Source organism: Paramisgurnus dabryanus, chromosome 13 (genome assembly GCF_030506205.2).
Source record: "Paramisgurnus dabryanus chromosome 13, PD_genome_1.1, whole genome shotgun sequence".
Lineage (NCBI taxonomy): Eukaryota > Metazoa > Chordata > Actinopteri > Cypriniformes > Cobitidae > Paramisgurnus > Paramisgurnus dabryanus.
Window position 1 is genome coordinate 7,408,214 of NC_133349.1, and position 19,783 is coordinate 7,427,996.

The 19,783-nt window shown below is 37.3% G+C and overlaps 2 protein-coding genes across 2 annotated transcripts; one reads left to right on the forward strand and one right to left on the reverse strand.

The window, feature by feature from the left end:
- Positions 1-103: 103 nt before the first annotated feature.
- On the reverse strand, positions 104-12,522 carry dbf4 (DBF4-CDC7 kinase regulatory subunit). Its single transcript, XM_065298648.1, has 12 exons — positions 12,112-12,522; positions 11,705-11,865; positions 9,267-9,455; positions 8,785-8,835; positions 8,621-8,690; positions 7,918-7,994; positions 7,596-7,641; positions 7,460-7,505; positions 7,249-7,380; positions 1,631-1,751; positions 1,392-1,507; positions 104-1,209 (listed from the first exon to the last, which is right to left on the reverse strand). The coding sequence occupies exons 1-12, from the start codon at positions 12,146-12,148 to the stop codon at positions 426-428; spliced, it is 1,830 nt and encodes a 609-aa protein (XP_065154720.1). The 5' UTR covers positions 12,149-12,522; the 3' UTR covers positions 104-425.
- A 160-nt stretch (positions 12,523-12,682) lies between these two features.
- Positions 12,683-19,697, forward strand: slc25a40 (solute carrier family 25 member 40). The gene is made up of 11 exons (XM_065298681.2): positions 12,683-12,906; positions 13,012-13,119; positions 13,373-13,432; positions 13,537-13,643; positions 13,849-13,916; positions 14,005-14,129; positions 14,224-14,397; positions 15,933-16,039; positions 16,757-16,838; positions 18,337-18,417; positions 18,582-19,697. Exons 2-11 carry the CDS (start codon positions 13,020-13,022, stop codon positions 18,713-18,715), a joined length of 1,038 nt encoding a protein of 345 aa, XP_065154753.1. The 5' UTR covers positions 12,683-12,906; positions 13,012-13,019; the 3' UTR covers positions 18,716-19,697.
- The last annotated feature ends 86 nt before the right edge of the window (positions 19,698-19,783 follow it).

The following is a 19,783-nucleotide window of genomic DNA, read 5'->3' on the forward strand; positions in this document are numbered from 1 at the left end:
GCATATGTAAGAATGTGCTGATTATTACAAAATCGTATTGCGCCAAATTTTTAGTTTGGTTTTTGTACTAGCCTCAAAAAAAGAGACAAAACAATGCAAACAAAATAATGTAAAAATAAATGGCAATTTATTACAAGAACCAAAAATCATATAAAGATAAGCTGCATGCTTGTATCTGTGATTCAGTGACATTCACAATATATATGTACATATTCAATAAACAAAAAAAAGTTTTTTTCAATCAGCAGGTATTACCAAAAGTATTTCTTTTAAAGCCTGTGTGGTTAAGAGTTAAATATTGCATCCTACTGATTAAAGAAAACAGATATCTATGAATATATATATTACTTCCCATCTTTAAGAACACGTATGTTCTCCAGTCCACATGCTTATTGCCACTTTGATTTGTATTCCTCGAACCTGCTTTATTCATCTGAAAAACCTTTAAATTCATCATCCATGTTGTCGCTGGACTGGAATAACTGCCACAGGTCCAGGGCACACACAGAGGCCTTTTCACACTGCTGTACAGCATTAACAGGCGAAAAAGAGCTCAAGGACGATTCTTCCTTTTTATTAGATTGTATATGTAGGGTTGGCGTTTCCTTTCTTTTTCCCGGTCTGACATTACGAACCTTTCGCTGCAGTGAACTAGAAGGGCTGTCCGGGTCTGGCTGAGGTTCTGTACTGGCTAAAGGCCAAAAAGCTGAAGCTTCAGCTTGATTTTCCTGCATGCTGTTTGTGTACATTTCACTGCAGTTAGTCCTTCCTGGTATGGATTCTACATTTCCTTCACTTAATTGTTGACTTGGGTTTATATCGTGGTGTGTCCTATTTTCAAGTGTATAAGAGGCATAGAGCTTCTCTCCGCTGAGTAAAGACCTACGTTCATATGTTCGTATAACAGGTTGTGAGCGGAATTCCCACTCAAAGGATCCACGCTTGGATTGGGACCTCTCTGGAACATCAGATAGGTCCAATAAACTGTCTCTATGGCTCCATGGGAACTCACATTGGCCCCTGCTGCGTTTACGAACAAGCTGAGATTTATCTCTGGTCTGGTCAGACAGAGGTTGCTTAGGTGTAGAGTCCAAAAGTAAAAATCCCTCGCTTCTTGGTTTTCCATCACCACCCACAGCTCCAATGTCATCCTTTATCACAAACATGGTTGATGCATGCAGGATTGGGGTGGATACACTGCATTTCACCCTACAAAAGATACACATGGACAGAACAGTGCTTAAATAACTTTTAATAAAAAAAGCATGGCCATGGGTTTAATAGAAATGTAAAAAAAAAAACAAGTGCAAAGGACATTTAATGTCACTTCAAAAATGCATCTGATAAATGCATAACTGTAAATAAAAAATAAAAAAGCCCTTTGTTTGTACCTTTTAGTTTGTGTGCTGATGTTTGTAAAATCACATGTGAGTCCCGCGATGACTTGATCCACAACTGCATATTCCTCACTCTTAGAGAAAGTCTGATGTTGCGTGCCATCAAGGTGCTGAAATTGAAGAGGTGACAAAAGTGAATACAAAGCGAAATCATGATTCAACTCAAAATGTCTAATATTAATAACGGTCAATAATTTGTTGCTCATGAACTATAAGACACTATAGTAACATACCGCCTTTAGGTTGTCGAATTTCACCTCACAGCACTCACAGTATCCTCCTTTTCTTTTCTCTCTCCCTTCATGCACTTTTCGTCTATCTTTCTTTCCTTTTGCACCTCGTTCACCCCCAGACCTTCAGCAAAACAACAATTTTATTGACACACAAAAAAACAGAAAGATCACACAATGACAAGTTACAAAATAGTACGGCGTGCAAGATCTTCCGTTTGGCAAAACTGTACAGAAAAAAAAAGAGGCAATATTGATATTTTCAAAATTAAATCATACATGATTCATAGCAGTCGTTACATTTGGAGTTTACATCATGGCCACTAGATAGCATTCTTCTTATCTTTAAACTTAAACAGTGACAGGAAGTACTAGCATGGGGTGTGCCACAAATTCTTTGCTTTGGTGGTGTGTTCTCAATGACAGCTTTCCTAAAATGATTTCCTATTATAGACAGTTTCAGCAGTAACAACATAAACAAGCGGCTTTCGTGGTCAACACGTAACTTCCGAGAATAAGAATAAATAACAACGAAGTACTTTAAACGTTGTTTATTTATATAACAAGCAAAATTAACAACATGTAGATTACCTAGGAAACCAAAACATTTGTTATTTTCGACAAGGTATTTCAGTTTAGCAACTAGTCAGACCATTAAAAAAAAACTGAAACAGGAAGTAATGTTCGGACCAAACGCGTATCGCATTATGCAGCTTTCACATAGGATGCGGTGTGTGCTGCGCTCGCCACTGTGTTCAGCGCAGTCAAGCGATTTGTGCTCTGATGCCCAGACCAAAGTAGGCGGGGTTTCTATAAATTACTACAGGGTTTATATTTGCGTTAAATAGTCGATGAGGAATACAGAGACTGATGTTGCCCATCTCCATTTCACGTAACTTAAAGCTGCCTACCTACAACAAGCTTCTTGACTTAAAACACACCTGACATGCCAACTTGAATTGCTACGTGTTTCCATGACACGGCTTTCATTATACAATACAATACAAGTTTATTTGTATAGCACATTTAAAAACAATTTAAAATTGACCAAAGTGCTTTACAGAGACGAGAACAAAATTAGATAAAACAATTTAAAATTAAAAATAAGGTAAAACACAACAGCTAGTATCAAATAACATTAAATGCCAACGAGAAAAAGTAAGTTTTCAGGGCAGATTTAAAAACAGAGAGTGTTTGAGCAGCTTTTATGTGGGCCGGGAGACTGTTCCATAACTTCGGACCAATGACCGCGAAAGCGCGGTCACCCCTGTTTTTAAGCCTAGTTCTAGGGACAAACAATAAATCAGAATGTCCAGATCTAAGAGCTCTAGACTGAGATGGCCGGTGCAGAAGTTCTGATAAGTACTGTGGTGCCTGGTTCCTCAAAGACTTATAAACAAAAAGCAAAACTTTAAAATCAATCCTGTACTTGACAGGTAACCAATGAAGCGAAATTAAAACTGGTGTGATGTGTTCGCTTTTACGCTTTCCTTTTAGGAGCCGGGCGGCAGCATTTTGAACAAGCTGTAATCGTGAAATGCAAGATTGAGAGGCACCAATGTACAGAGAGTTGCAATAATCAAGACGGGATGATATAAATGCATGCATTACAGTTTCAAGGTTCTTATCTGTCAGAAAGGGTTTAACTTTTGCTATGAGGCGCAGATGATAGAAACAAGACTTTACCACAGCACCTATCTGCTTATCAAGCTTAAGGCTGTTATCAAGCAAAAAACCCAGATTTCTCACACAACTGGCTTTTTGAGGTAACAGAGTGTCAAGTTCAACATCAGGAGAGCTGTGATCATTTGAACCAAACAAAATGATTTCAGACTTGCTCTCATTAAGACATAAGAAATTACTAGCGAGCCAAAGTTTCAGTTCATCTAAACACTCTAGTATAGACTTAAAAGCAAGTTTGTCATCACGCTTTATAGGCAAATAGATTTGTGTATCATCAGCATATAAATGAAAAGATACTCCATGTCTAGATAGAATAGAACCCAAAGGTAACATATAGAGATTGAACAGTACCGGGCCGAGAATAGATCCCTGTGGGACACCAGAGCTTAACTTTTTAACAGAAGAAGAATGGTGCCCAAGGGAGACCGAGTAACTCCTATTAGATAAATAAGAGCGAAACCACTGGAGGACCATACCCCGAAAACCCACACATGCTTCAAGACGCGTTAATAAAATGTTATGATCCACCAGGTCAAATGCTGAGCTGAGGTCTAGTAAGACCAAAGCTACAGACTGCCCAGTGTCAGTGGAGAGCAAAATGTCGTTCATAACTCTTAAGAGAGCTGATTCAGTGCTGTGGTGAGCTTTAAAACCAGATTGAAATTTCTCATGTATATTGTTAGCATTTAAAAAAGGCAACAGTTGGTTCAAAACCACTTTTTCTAAAATTTTGGAAATAAAAGGTAAATTAGAAATTGGGCGAAAATTACTCAAAATTGAAGGATTCAGATTCGATTTTTTCAGAAGAGGGGAAACAGAGGCATGTTTGAGGCTGTCAGGTACAACCCCAGTGGAAAGACATTTGTTAATGACAGTCAACAAATCTGGGCCGATAGTTGAAAAAACTTGCCTAAGAAAGCTAGTGGGGATCACATCCTGAGGACAGCTAGTAGGTTTTAAACCAGCAACAATTGATTCTAGAGAATCCAGAGTAATAGGCTCAAAGACAGACCATGTAGAAAAGCAGAGGGGAACATCTAGTGGTGAGTAGGCTGAAGAAGGTAAGAGAGATTTTATCTGAAAGATTTTGTCGTTAAAATAATTAGCAAAATCCTCACAAAGAGAAACAGATGTCACAGGGAAATGATTAACAGTGGGATTGAGAGCAGAGTCAATTACTGAAAATAGAGCTTTAGGCTTACCAATGTTACGCAAAATTAGCTCTGTGAAATAAGTGTGCTTAGCAGCTTTAGCAGCTCGTTGAAATGCAGATAAAGAATCCTTTAAGATTTCATAAGAAACTTGTAGTCTATCCTTATTCCACTTACGTTCAGCCCTTCTACAGGTCTGTCTAAGTAAACGAGTGGTGTCGTTTAACCATGGCTTAGAGTTATGCTTGTGTTTTTTCAGTTTAAGAGGAGCAACAACATTTAAAATTGCAGTGCAGGAGGAATAAAAATAGTCCAAATGATCATCAGCATCCAGATAACTTGAGCAAGAGTCCATGTCCTGAATAGCACATAAATCAGAATACGAAGCTGTAAATTGAGTACTAGAGCAATCAGAAAAAACTCGAATCAAACGTGAAGGGGGTTGTTGTATAGGCGTAGTTCCAGGAATAGGCAAAGAGAACAAGACTGGCAAATGATCCGACAAGCCTGTGTCTAAGATGTTAATGTCCAATACAGGTAAACCACGTGATAGGAGTAGGTCCAGAGTATGACCTTGAATATGAGTGGGGCCAGACACCCATTGATCAAAATCAAACGAGTCAATGAGACTTCGAAACTCTTTAGAGAGTAACTGGTCACAGCACACATGGATATTAAAATCTCCCAATATTAAAATTCTGTCGTAGCTGGTCACAATATCCCCCAAAAATTCAGCGAACTCAGTGAGAAAATCCTTGTTTGGTTGCGGCGGGCGGTAGATCAAAACAAATAACACAGAAACGTTTAATACAGGCTGAAGCAACAGCAGTTCAAAGGTGCGACGAGGACTAGATGATAAACAGCGACAGGAATATGAGTTTCTAAACACCGCTGCAAGACCCCCACCGCGGCCAGATAGCCTCGGAGAATTTAAAAAATTACAGTCATGAGGAACCAGTTCAGTAAAAGGGCTTAACTCACCAGGTTTAATCCAAGTTTCGGTAATGAATAAAATATCCAGTGCGTGAGATGTGAAGAAATCATTTAATAAAAATGTCTTATTGACCACTGACCGTGCATTGATCAAAGCCACTTTGGGTAGCGAAACAACTGTTTCTGGCTGTGTAGAAGAACGGCTGAGTGACCGGAGGTTGAGGAGATTCACTCCGCGGCGTTGAAAACGGGGGGAAAGATCACGGTCCTGCACGGCCGAAAAGGATGGAACAACGGGTCGAAGCCACCGTCGAGGTGCCCACACAAGACCCCGAAGGGTGTGTTTGGTGGCTGGCATAGGACAGAAACTCGAAGGTGAAATCCGTGCAAGTAGTTTCAGCCGCACAGCGGTGCCACCCCGCTTGCCGCGTTTCCTCCGACGCCGCCGCCTCCCGGGGAGATCACCGGGATGCCAGCACAGGTGAGTAGGGAGATGTGAGAAGGCAGGTAGAGGAAAACGGCCAGGCACAGCAATGTCGCACTTGGCAAAGTCCATAGTCATGCGGATATTTAACAAACTATGGCGGTCATAGGTCAGCAACATGTTACAGTCAGTGATTAAGAGAGATAAATAAAACATCATAAAATTAGTAAACGAGAGGGCAGTCAGCAGACGGCGTGCCACACACAACGGCGCCATCTTGCTGTTCATGATGTTCAAACAAACATATGTTGAACATGTCCAGGTCAAATTAAAAACCATGTCTTTCCGATGTCTCTGTAGGAGCATAAACTTGCATAGCATAAAGCTCCGGGAATTCAGAGTATAAGCTTTTCGTTCATTTTGCTTGTTTGGATGCCCCGTTTCTATTGGCCGCGCGGCGAATCGTCACAGAGCGCAGCGCAAAAGTTAAACTATTTTGAACTTTGACCGTGGCGTGAGGTGTGCTCGTGCTTTGCTCGACGCAAGAACAAACCGCCCTCGCGCGACGCAAGCCATTGAAATTAATGGGTTTCATAGCGCAGCGCACACCGCGTCCTATGTGAAAGCCGCATTACCGCATGTGCATCCGATGAAACCGATGTTCCTAAAATAGGCCAATATTCTGCACCACTTTACAGCATCGCAACCCCCAGTATTGTGAGATTCTTGCTGATACACAGCCCTAGTGAATATGCCACAACATTGGGAAATTTTGTCCAAAAAATAACAGGGCTCAACGCAAATATTTTTTTATACTGGCCCAGTCAGGCCAGTGGTTCAGGTTTACACTTGCCCTGCCAAAATTTTCACTGGCCCCAATTAAAAAATTTCAGTGTCACATATAAAAAAATACTAATTCAAAAGTCAAATATAATTGTATACATATACAACAGACATGTTCCAACAAAAAAAGGCTCCCAACTTTTCTGCTTTACCTGTTAACTGACAGCAAACTGTGCAAAATATTGCATTGTTTCTTTGTTGTGTTTCTGCTTCCAAGATGTTAAATAATATACATTGATGAAAATATATTTTAGTGAATGATGGTCAAGCACTGTCCCGATCGGCAAGTGACAATACTTTTTACTTGCCCGAACGTCTCACACGCTTGCCCCGGGCCACGCGGCAGTCCTTTATGTTGAGCCCTGAATAAAAATGAGAGATACATCTGTAAAAAAACATCAGATGTATCTCTCTATGGCTTGGATTCTCTCTCTGGCGAAAGGGGCAAAGCCCTATTGTTTTTGCTCAAGTTTTTTTTTTTTTTTTACACTTTTGGGTCCCTTAACAGGCTTGAAAACGCCTGAAATGGGGAGTGTTTTGTTGTTGTCATAATGCCCCTAACTAGATCATACTAATGCTCACAATACCTCTCATCTTTCATTTTCTTCTTCCCATCATCTTTTCCGTGGTCCTCCACCAAGAATGGACTGCAGGGTGGAGCAGACTGTAGGTTGCACGAAGGCATTTTGGGCATATGGAGGTAGATAGGTCGATAATGCCTGAAAAATCATCAGACTGTTGTGGATCTGAAACAAACTGTTTTTTTGCAGTTCTAATTTGATCAAATCAAACAAATACCTGCTCGAGTCTTCGACTTTGACAAATGGACGACTTATTCTACCTGCTGAAATAAAAGAATGATTTTATTAAACTGAAGCATATTATTTTTTATAACATCAAAAAGAATAAACAAATAAGACTCCTCTGCACTTACCACCGTGTCGATGAAATGTATTTTTCTCTGTGGGTTTGACTTTGGCCTGCAATAAAGGGTTAGAAATAATTGAAAACTCCCTGAAGAACTGAATTATACCAAATCCGGTCTGGAAACTGCATGCTTAAAATTACATAAAAAGCTAAAGACTTTAGCAGAATTTGAACATGCATCATTCCAAAAAATCTGACACATTGTGCACATATACGTCACGTCACATACACAAATCACCTAAGGAAATGAAATTAATGATAAACCAGGTAGATGCCAACATTCACTTTATATGAAATTATAAAATGTGATAAAACATTAAATTACTCACAGCTCCTTTTATGACTGGATCAGCTGCTTTCATGGGAATGATCTTTGCTTTTTTCTTGTCAATGTACGAAATAACATCTGTATGAAATCAAGCATATTAACCTCAAACCTTAAGCGATTAGTTCACTTAAAAATTAACATTTACAAAGCGAGCATATCAGCTAAAAAAAAATTTCTATTCTGATGAAGAAACATTGTCATCTACACAGTCTTCTTATATAAAATACCTGATTCAAATCTAAATGTTTGACTTCAGGCAGACAGGCGCATAACATCAAAGTACGACAAGAGAGATTCGAAAGCAGAATCCTCCTTATGATTTCTCAAATTGTTCTTGTGGTAATTTGATGTCATCTGCCTGTTGGTTCTTGCGGCTTAGTATGAAGACAAACACAGGCAACATCCTTAATTAACACAATATCAAGCTGATGAGTCAAATTATGTGTTGTATAAAGATATCCAAAACGTTTTAGGAAAGGGGTAGACTAGGACCGTAGTTAGGAAACAATGATCTACACCTTGTATCACCTGAGGGTAAACTAATAACAGCAAATTCTTATTTTTGGGTGAACCAATATTTTAAGCTAGCAGAAAACACAAAATCACAGATTAAATAAGTGAAACATTAACTTGAAATATATAGAAGTACATACATCTTATTTCATTTACAATGCAAAATGTTAATGACAAAGGTGTTAATGTACCGTCAACAAGAAGGACTTTGACACCCCATTCAACAGCATTAGCCAAGATTCCATTCATCTGAATGCGTTCCTTTGATGGGACAAATACACACATAATTTATTCACTTGTCCACAGAGTTAATCTACAAACATACAAACGAGTTGAAAAACAAAGTTGGACTCACTTGTTCCTTGACCACTTTCTCTACGAGTGACTTTCCTCTACTTACAGTCGCCTGTGAAATGCCAATACAAAACAAAGAAAATAATGAAACACAAAAATGTTTCATAAAAAAGGTGTTACTCTGCTTTAGATAAAATAGTAGAAAAATTAACGAATATTAATTTAAAAAAGTTAAATAACACACAACATATACCTAAACATAAGTAAACAAACTCTTGTTTGATGCTCCTTGCTACTAAAAGTGTCAATCAGTTGCAACATAAAAACCAACAAATGCTACAAATAAATAAAAATGTATAAATAAAAATGAAGTCAGGAGGATACAAATTTGTATATAAATGCAAGGTGAAGACACTATTATGAATTTAAGAGCTATATATAACAGAATTTAAACTTTCCTGATATTTCCCAATTTTCTATGACAACAAAAACTGAGAAACAAAAATTTTACCAAGTCAAGGAGCACAAAGCATCATGACTAACCGTGTCCGTGGCTCCCTGTGAGCTTCCCCTGTGTCCATGGCTGTCCCTCCTGCTGCTGGGATGAGGAGAGCTGACACCTGAATCCGGGCTGGGCGCTGGCGAGTCCAAAAGCAGACGCTGGGCATATCGAGCCTCTGGCTTACTGGACACAAGATACTTGATCTCCTTACTGAAGAACTTCTCCACCGTCTGATAAGCACAATGGACAGTAAGAGTTAACTGGGATTAAATTTAAACTGAAAATATGCAGAAGATATTAAAAGATGTAAAGCAAAAGTAATACAGCACAACTGTGTGGATGCAGAGCAGACTGTACATTTATTAGCATGAATAAATGAACAATACATAATATAATATATATAATCCCCAGCATAGCCATTTGTGATTTAAAGGGAGTCCAAATAAAAAAAATCACGTTACAAATTAACAGTATGACCAAATAGGTAAATAAACACAGGAAGATTTGTCTTTGAAGGTGCCATAGAATGTAAAACTGTATTTACCTAGGCATAGATAAAAAATACAAACTCTGTACATGGTAATAACATATTGCGAGCCTCAAACACAATTGTTTCCTCTTCGTGCATGCAAAAGACAGCTGAAAAACAGGCCAATCCAAAGTAACGCCACCTGTGACGTAGGGCTGGGCGATATGACCCAAAAAATTATCGAGAAAATGTTTTCCATATCAGTCGATATCGATAATTATCATGATAAATAACAAATCTTTACTCCTGTCAAATTTAAAGGCAGATTTTTGCTCCTGAATGAAAATTGTAAAAACCAGACAGTTAATAATGGTTTTAAACTACTTTTTATTCAGAACATGACAAATACAAAAACTAAAATCTTGTTTTAATGCATCTGTATTAAATGTAAATCTATTTGTTATGAAATCAACACATTTCTGACACAAAAGCAGCAGACTACTGTCCCTTTAAGACCCAAGACAGACTGCTTTAAGTTTCAATATACTGAGTAACAGCTGTTTATGTTCAGTGATCACGCGTGTGTTATACATATACGAGCTATACACGCTGATAAATGGATGTCAAGAGTGTCACGTTGCTGTGGGAGCGCACATACCCAAACACTATATTCACTGCAGTGGTGGATCTGCTGCTTTTCCTCAGTTTCCTGAATTTGTGAATGTCCTGTAAATATACTTTTAAAGCTGTGCGGACGTGTGCGTGCGCAAGGCGGACGCTGAATGAAAGTACAGTATACTGCACGCACCTGTGTCTGCTGTGTTTGACGAACCCTGTTTGCGCGTCCAACATTACACACAAGAAAATGTTTCCGCGCATTTGGATTCCGTGATTCCGTCCGCGTTATCCGCATCGCGAAAATCATAGGTCTCTACTAATAAATGAATAACTTGCCTCATCTTCCACTCCTTCAAGTCTGACTGTCACTGTGATTGTAAACCAAGAGCGCGTGCCGCATCCGGAAGTGCTCGCGCAACATTACGCACAGTGCTTAAACATTATCGATCACTTATCGAACTGTCCTTATCGTTTTATCGAAAAGTTTATATCGGTAAAATTATCGTTATCGAATTATCGCCCAGCCCTACTGTGACGTTACAGTCATGATGTACGCCCCCAACATTATATTACACATTAAATTAATTAAAATATGTTGTTACAATGCTAAAAACGAAGTTGTAACTGCTAAGTTGGCACTAAATGCTAGTATATGCTATATATACTAGCGTAGTGTTTAGGGTAAAGTTCTACTATTGACGTTACAGTTACATTTTGCAGGTCCATACTGGAAAAACACAACATTTACCACTCAGCAACTTCCATTAACAATCTCCAAACAATTGATTTTCCCTCAAATTCCCTATCTTCATCTGATACAGGCTCAAACATAAGGTCTGTTTACACACACACAAATTGTGAAACAGCCAATCAGAGCAGAGCTCAACATTATTATTTATGATCATTTCAAATAAGGCAAGAATAGACAAAATCATTCTCGGGCAAATCCTAGGGTCTAAATAGACATGTGAAACAGTCTCTGAATAATTTTTGCACCAAATAAATCCACATACCTTCTATGTAGATATCAGAGAACAATGTAACGCATCATTTCAAGGCATTCTTTGGCACCTTTAAATTTCTCCATGTATGCTTGCACACATAATTTTTTAGTAAACGTGTTCTTGAAATAAAAATAAAAGTAATGCTAATCACAACGTTCTTTAAAGATATTAAGGGCCAGCTTTACAGACTGGTTAAGGCAGACATGATTGAATGGTTATAACTGTATGCATTATCTATTCTAAAGCTTTGTAACAAGTAGCTTTGTTTATAAACACTGTCTACGTTTGTAAACAACTACATGTCATCATCCTACAAAGATAAAGAGTTACTGATTTGACATGATCTTGCTTAATGGGTGGATGTTTACATTTAAAGCAAACTACTTACCCCACCAAGATTTCTGATGTCGTTTTCTAAGGTTTGTGTTCTCCTATTCCATGGCAGATCAAGGTAAAATATTCTGCCTTTGAAGGGTTTGTTTCGGAGGACATCACAGGTTGGTTTAATTTTGCTTTTAGATGATGCAACAGTCTGTTCCAGTTTTGTATCTGTTATTGTCAACAAAATACACAACTATAAAGGTTACACAGCATTAACCGTGACACACTGGTAAAACTTAAAACTATCCAATGGTAATGATGACTGTAAGTTACTCGCGTATTTAAATGATAGTCCAAAACTTTAAACAATACAGCGGTACGTTACATATCCCAAAACATGTTATTACAATAGTAACATAGTATTTATGTAACTAATAACATTAAACGCAATTGAATAAAAGAGTTATACATTACCTCGATCCTTACACCTGGAGAAAGATTCGTGCTTCATAATGTAAAAGTTACAGCCCCTAACGGTTAACGTTACCAGCCTAAACCCAGCCAGTAAAACCTTCAACACAGAGCATCATTACTTAAAAGTGTTGGTTAATTTTAAAGATGCGACGTAAAAAACAACCGACGTTAAATTAGTCTAGTTGCTTTTCTGTGTTTATAAATATCTTCATAACAAACACTCGACGCGAGCCCTTTCTATTTTCCCGCTTCCCAACGAAATCTGATGTCATCCGGCAATTCACGCAGGCAGATTCGACTAACTTCTTTTTTAATAAATTTGTAAAATACAGAGCATAAAAATGTCGATAAATTAAAAACAGTCATTATTATATAAACAACACGGATTTTATGCAGAATATAACATTTTAAAGTTAAATACAATGTGACAATTGAGTCTGATACCGTGGCATGACCTTGCGTGTTCAACGGCATCGAATGACGAAATTTAAATAGCTAGATGTCGAATCTGCTAGTGTGAAATTTACACTCAAAACAGACGTCACGTGTTATGTAAGCGCAATGGCGCAAACTAGTGTAACAGCATGAAACTCCAGGCTGATCATGTTAATTTGTCAAAAACTTTGCATTGCACTTTTGACACCGTAAAATGGGCAGGTTTAGTCGGATTTAATAATGCAATAATTCGGAAAAGCAGCGGCTGTAGCTGATGAAACTCAATGTAGTAAAGGGAGTCAGTGATTATGTTCAGCCAGACTCAACATGGACATGTAATTTGTTGAAACAAAGTTAAAGGTGAGTCAATTGAAGGTTGTTTTTGGGAGCATGGCTATCTGTTTAAAATATACCTTATTTTAAATAAATGCAAGATGTCCATCTGAACTTTTTAATTCATCACAGGTTTTGACATGGTCTCTCAAAAAAGTTCTCCAACACCCCCAGAGGGTATTACACCCTTCCAGCAGATGGTGGCGTCCTGCTCCGGGGCAATTATTACATCGCTGTTTGGTACGTGGGTGTGTTCAGATAGCCCTGTGCTCGTTTTTGGTGTTTTATTTAAATTGTAAAGAAGGTGGCTATGGGACTATTAATGTACTCTGGATATATACTGTAAAACAATATTTGAAACATGTTTGAATGAAGATCAGAATGCCATAAAACATTTAAACATGCCTGACAGTTCATGTAACTTATATGACAGACAAAGCTTTAAGCATATAACATTAAAGCATGATTTGTAAATCTAGGTTGCTTTTTTTAGTCACACCTCTTGATGTTGTCAAGATCAGACTTCAAGCACAAAGGAATCCTTTCCCCAAAGGTAAACATAAGCTATTGTGTTGTCAAATGTTTATGTATACACAGACTTTGATGTGGTTCAAAACCTTGATCTGGTTCAAAACCTTGATCTTTTTTTACCGACAGGAAAATGTTTTGTGTACTGTAATGGATTGATGGATCACATATGCGTCTGCGAGAATGGAAATGGTAAAGCGTGGTACAGAGCACCCGGTCATTTCAATGGCACCCTGGTAAGCTAAACCATTTCAACATAATGAAGAGTCAAAATTAAATAACTCATTTTAATTCTGTAACTTAACTGTATCAATATAATGAATTACTTAATTATTAAATTATAAGACTTTAACCTGGATTTCACAGAGTCACATTTAGATTCTTATTGTGACTGCTTCACATCTTTTAAAATTGTTAATCTGTCCGCCTTTTCTGTCCCAGGATGCCTTTATTAAGATAGTACGTAGGGAGGGAATCAGATCTCTATGGAGTGGTCTTCCTCCAACACTGTATGTGTTTAGCATTATTTGTGCATTCATTGGATGAACAGAGCTGATCTTTGCTGGGAAAACAACAAATGAATGTTTTTCTTTGCAGAATAATGGCAGTGCCTGCAACTGTGATCTATTTCACGTGTTACGATCAGCTGTTTGCTACTTTCAAGGTCAGGATGGGAGACAAAGCAGACATGGCTCCGCTATTGGCCGGTGCTCTTGCGAGAGGTAACATTTAACTCTGCCAATTAAGTGTTTGACTTTCTGACTTACTCTGTCAAAGTGTTTGGGTTCACATAAGTTTGCTCTGTTCGTCTATCAGTGGGCTCAGTCACGGTAATAAGTCCCCTGGAGCTGATCCGCACAAAGCTTCAGTCCGAGAAACTTTCGTACCGGCAGCTGAGCGATGTGATCCGGTCAGCGGTGCACAGCGAAGGCTGGCGATCTCTGTGGAGAGGCTGGGGTCCCATGCTGCTCCGAGACGTACCCTTTTCAGGTGATTCACACAACCATCTGAAGCATGCAGCCCTGGTTAAATTGCTGTAAGACTCGTGAAGACACAAAAAGCACGATTTTAGGCTGTCACGATGATTAAATAGTCGTCTCATCGTGATTGTTTGACCTCATCGCGATGATTTCAGATCACCGCAATGATTGTGTGCATCTCTCTAAAAAACACAAGGGGGAGCTGCAGCGCCTGTATAAACGAGACAACATCAGATAACTTTTAAATATGTGTTATGTGTTTTAGTATTAATACGATAATTAATGCGAAAGTGCCCCGATTGTCAGCGAATTACGGCTCTGTGTAGTAAAATGGCGCTCCATCTGAAAGCAGCTGATGGCGATTTACTACTAATCAAGGAACTGGCTTTACTGATTAAGTATGCATGAGAATCCCCGATATATATCTCCCAGCCCTACGGCCAAGCCATAAAACAGGCAATAAATCGTCATAACTGTCACAATTTATTAGGCAATTAACCGTCAGACAAACTTCAGCCCTAATTTTAACCAACCACCCATGCAAAAAAGTCACCAAAAAGTGAGAAATTTTACATTTTTGTTCCTATAAATGTTGCTCAACTGGTATAGCGGGATGCTAGCAAAGAGTAATGGGATCAAGTCCCAGATATCTTGCATAAAAGCAAACCAAATGCATAAATGTAATCTATAAACAAATTAAATCCACATAGGTGAGAGCAAATATATGTGACAGTGCTTCCCACAGATCTGAAATCTGTACTTGTGGTGGTAGCCGGTGAAAAGGGCAATCATAACCCACCGACAAATAAAATGGCCCTACTATACATGTGACAAAGAATATAAAAATTAAAATTATATTAATTTCACATTGTAGTTCATTAATCCAACCACCCCGAACTTTCTTTGCCATGAACAAAGCTGACACTGTTTGTCAAAGCACCACAAAAACACTTTACTTTTTGCGCTAATACATGTAGCAATTAGATTACCCCTTTTATCAAACTCTATTGAGTATAATAATATATTAAGTATATATAAGTATATTAATGATAGACAGTGCAGGTCTATAGGTTATAAATGTGACTGTGTTATAATGTTTATAATTCCAATTAGATAGAAAAAGAGGCTCTTTTACAGATTCTGCTCTCAGATTAGCATTGATTAGCAACAAACACATATTTTGAAAACACGAGCAACACGCATGACACCCCGAACACATATTTTGAATTTGCGCCCCTCAGAAGAGCAGTCACGAGCCGCCACTGTAATTTACCAAGTAAAGTCAGTTAGTGCATGACGTCTCCCATTTAGTGACTCTCCAAGAAGGCTTCTTTAGATGCTTTCCGTTGACAATAGCTGGCAACACTGGTTAGAGTATCTGTGCTTATTTTGATAAAACAAAGATCAATGCTCATTGGACAGGAATCCTCTACATCATTTTGGGTTCTGCCCAAGTATAGATTTTGTCATTGGCAAGATGTGTTCTTACTATTTTATTTGCTGTCTGTCTAATTCGACTCTTGTCTTTGGTCTGTCTTCTCTCAGCTATGTACTGGTATAACTATGAGAAGGGGAAATCCTGGCTGTGTGCTTACTACTGCTCAAACCCAACCTTTGCCATTACATTCACAGCTGGTGCGGTGTCTGGATCGGTGAGTCTTTGTGATGATACAGGTGTATCAAAATATGTACAGGTGTTCAGAAACATTTTTATACATTATACACATAATATACACAATAGCAAAAAAACTATACACTTGAAACAAATCATGCATGTCAAAACAGAAGTTTTAAATTTTGTCTTAAGCTACACTGCAAAAAATGATTTTCGTAGACCAAAAATATCAAATTTAAGTGATTTTGTGCATAAAACAGGCAAAAAAATCTGCCACTGGGGTAAGCTGATTTTTTCTTAAATTTAGTGTTTAAGAAAAATGTTGAAGATTATTTTGCTTACCCCATTGGCAGATTTTTTTTTTGCTTGTTTTATGCACAAAATCACTTAAATTGTATTTTTTGTCTAAAAACTAGACTAATTTTCTTTGGTCATTTTGCTCATCAAGAAAAAGCATCTTAATTTAAGAATTTTTAGATTTTTTTCTGAAAACAAGACAAAAATACTAAGAATTTTTTCTTGAAATAATTTTTTGCAGTGTAGCTGTGGATTTAAAAAAAAACATCTTTATAAATTGTTGTACAATTTAGAAAATGCAGTGGATATCATATCTACATGTACATGGTCTTGGAAGGTTTGAGATCAAAATACATATCAAACACGAGGAGATACAGTTTCTTCTGTCTTACGCTCATTCATTTGACTTTCACAAGTGACAGAAATGCATCATCTATGAACCGTGTTATTGTTTTAGATTGCTGCGATCATCACCTTGCCATTTGACGTGGTAAAGACGAGACGACAGGTGGAACTTGGTGAAATGCAGGCAATGAAATGTAAGCATCAAAATTCAGGTCACATGATACACTGCAAAAAATCTTACTTAGTATTTTTGTCTTGTTTTCAGTAGAAATATCTAAAAATTCTTAAATTAAGATGCTTTTTCTTGATGAGCAAAATGACCGAAGAAAATAAGTCTAGTTTTTAGACAAAAACTATAAACTTTAAGTGAATTTGTGCTTAAAACAAGCAAAAATATCTGCCAATAGGGTGAAAAAAAAAAAATTTAATTTTCTTAAACACTTAATTCAAGCAAAATCTTCTCACCCAATTGGCAGATAATTTTGCTTGTTTTAAGCACAAATTCACTTAAAGTTTATAGTTTTTGTCTAAAAACTAGACTTATTTTCTAAGGTCATTTTGCTCATCAAGAAAATACATTTTGATTTAAGAATTTTTAGATATTTTTACTGAAAACAAGACCAAAAAATAAGTAAGAGTCATTTTTTGCAGTCTATATGCTGTTGTATTTTCATGTGTTAAAGGTGTATTGTGTAACTTTTAGAAAGATCTCTTTGACTATTTGATATTACCATTGGTGTATAAAGAACTTACAAAATGAACTGTATTGTTTTTATGACATGAGAATGAGTCGTTTTATCGACATACACCGCTGGTCCCTTACATGGATGTCGACATTTCATGACGCCATGTTTACCCCTAAACGGACAAACTGCTCTATAGAGCGTGTTTGGTCACTACGTTGTCTCATACGATGACGTGTTTGTCCTGTGGCGGCTACCGTAGCTTCACTATGTGTTTCGAAAGGGAGAGATGAGCTGTGAACTGAGCTGTTGGTTGCAATTCATAGTCTCACCACTAGAAGCCACCACAAATTTACACAGTGTACCTTTAACTCTTTCCCCGCCATTGATGAGTTATCTCGTCAATTAAGAGAAAACATTTGCATAAAAATTTGTTTCTGAAGAATTTATGTTAATCTGCAATACCGCGATTATCCACTAGATGACGCACTTACACAATTTATGAAAAAACTGAAGAAAAACGTTATTTACTCATTTTAAACTCTGTGTATGTTTTGATAATCGTTCTGAATCTGATCTCTAACAAAATTCCTTCACAAAAATTCAATTATTTCAGCTTTTTGCTAAAAAAAAATATTTTTTAAGATAAATAAATACCCTTCTTTAAGAGTTTAGAGTTTGTTTCCTTTTTGTTTGTTTATTGTTTGTTTGAAAGCAGAGGTTCTATTATTTCATTTGATATATTTGTATGTTTATATATTTTTTGAAGAATATTTTCCTGGAAGGCATTTTGTGAAAATCACAAGAAATGCTGGCGGGCAACTTTTCAAAAAATGGCTGGCAGTGAATGCGTTAATGAATTAAAGAAATAAAAAAAAGTAATTAAAAACCATTGGTTAAGTTTGGGGACCTGTAGTTAAATTATTTTCCGGTTTTGGTCGTAACCCATCAGAAGTTTTAATGTAGTATTTTATGTATTAAATTATGTTTTATGTATTTTATTATGTAGTGTCCACACAAGTCTCATCCAGCACATATAACGTGATGAAACGGATAGTGGCAGAGAATGGCATATCAGGACTGTTTGCAGGTAAATGTACTGTCTGTATTGTTTTTTATTTTTAGCACTACCATTTTATAAAAGCTTTTGGCACACTACTGTATTACTAAGCAAAATATGTTATAAGACATGTTATAATAACTACCACTAGATGTCCCAGCAGAACAGCACTGATCTCTCTCTCTCTCTCTCAGGTTTTATGCCCCGGCTGATAAAAGTGGCACCTGCGTGTGCTATAATGATCAGCACATATGAGTTTGGAAAAGCTTTGTTCCGCAAACATAACCAGGAGAAAGAGATCACGACCAGACTGCAGTCCAGTGCCTGATCCATCACACACATCTGAAATACAACAGCTCTGCAGAAAATCACTCATCTCTTTATCAGATAGCTTTGTTTGTTCACACATTTTTCCCATCATGCGTGACTTTTATCTGTCACCCATCAATTAGGTGAAGAAAGGAGGAACATACCGGGTATCTTTTTTATAATGCACCTTACCTTTAAAGGAGAGGTACGTTTAATAGTTTATTAAAGAATTATTTGTATTTTATTTATTGATGGTTATTAAAATACAAATCACTGTGAAAAAAGTGAAATTTTTGGATACCCATTTTATTCCTGCTAGACAATGATGTCAGTCATGTTTATGAATGTAATTGATTTTATTTCAATGCGGTGGAAGGCTTTTTATTTGTTTTATTGTTTTAGTTGTCTTTTGGTCATTTCCAGCCTGATCTCACAAATTTCCGTGGGATAGTCACAGAATTTTTTGCAAATTTTTCCGTGGCATTCTTACAGATCTCCGCATTTTTCCTTGGCCCTGCTACGGACTGTCTTTTACATAAGATTTACATGAAATGACATCCCTACCCAAAACCAACTGTAGCCCCAAGGCCAGGTGACAATTGTTTAAAGTTTAGAAAATATAAAAGAATAAATCAGAAAAAAATAGTATAAACCAATAGTTAAAGTGACATACTAATGCAAACACCAAATCTAACCCTAAACCGAAGCGAAAATGGTTTGAAAATAGCAAAAAGCAGTTGAGTAACCAATCCCTGAGAATGCCACAGAAAAAGACAGTCCGTAGCAGGGTCACGGAAAAATGCGGAGATCCGTGGCAAAAAATTCTGTGACTATCCCACGGAACTTTGGGAGATCAGGTTGGTCATTTCACTAATAGTTGTTTGTATTAATAAACAAAGATCTATTATGTTAATTGTGCCAAAATCCCTGAAACTAGGGTAAGCCTGTTATGTTAAAGCCCTATTTGAAGTGTGTATACTTAAGTGTGGATATTAAGATTTAAAATCTAAAAATAAATTTTTTTTTATATAGAATAGTCACTGTAGTTTTTCTGATTAGATAAAAAATGCCATATTAAGTAAAAAAA

What these genes read in the sequence shown, in the direction of transcription:
- dbf4 (XM_065298648.1), bottom strand. Translation starts at nt 12,148, where the DNA reads ATGAAGCACGAATCTTTCTCCAGGTGTAAGGATCGAG. An exon ending in ATCCAGTCATAAAAGGAGCT is followed by an intron (nt 7,642 to 7,917) that starts GTGAGTAATTTA and finishes CCTTTATTGCAG; the next exon opens with GCCAAAGTCAAACCCACAGA. An exon ending in TACATTTCATCGACACGGTG is followed by an intron (nt 7,506 to 7,595) that starts GTAAGTGCAGAG and finishes CTTTTATTTCAG; the next exon opens with CAGGTAGAATAAGTCGTCCA.
- slc25a40 (XM_065298681.2), top strand. Translation starts at nt 13,020, where the DNA reads ATGGTCTCTCAAAAAAGTTCTCCAACACCCCCAGAGGGTATTACACCC. An exon ending in CTGGTGCGGTGTCTGGATCG is followed by an intron (nt 16,040 to 16,756) that starts GTGAGTCTTTGT and finishes TTATTGTTTTAG; the next exon opens with ATTGCTGCGATCATCACCTT. An exon ending in TGAAATGCAGGCAATGAAAT is followed by an intron (nt 16,839 to 18,336) that starts GTAAGCATCAAA and finishes TTTATTATGTAG; the next exon opens with TGTCCACACAAGTCTCATCC.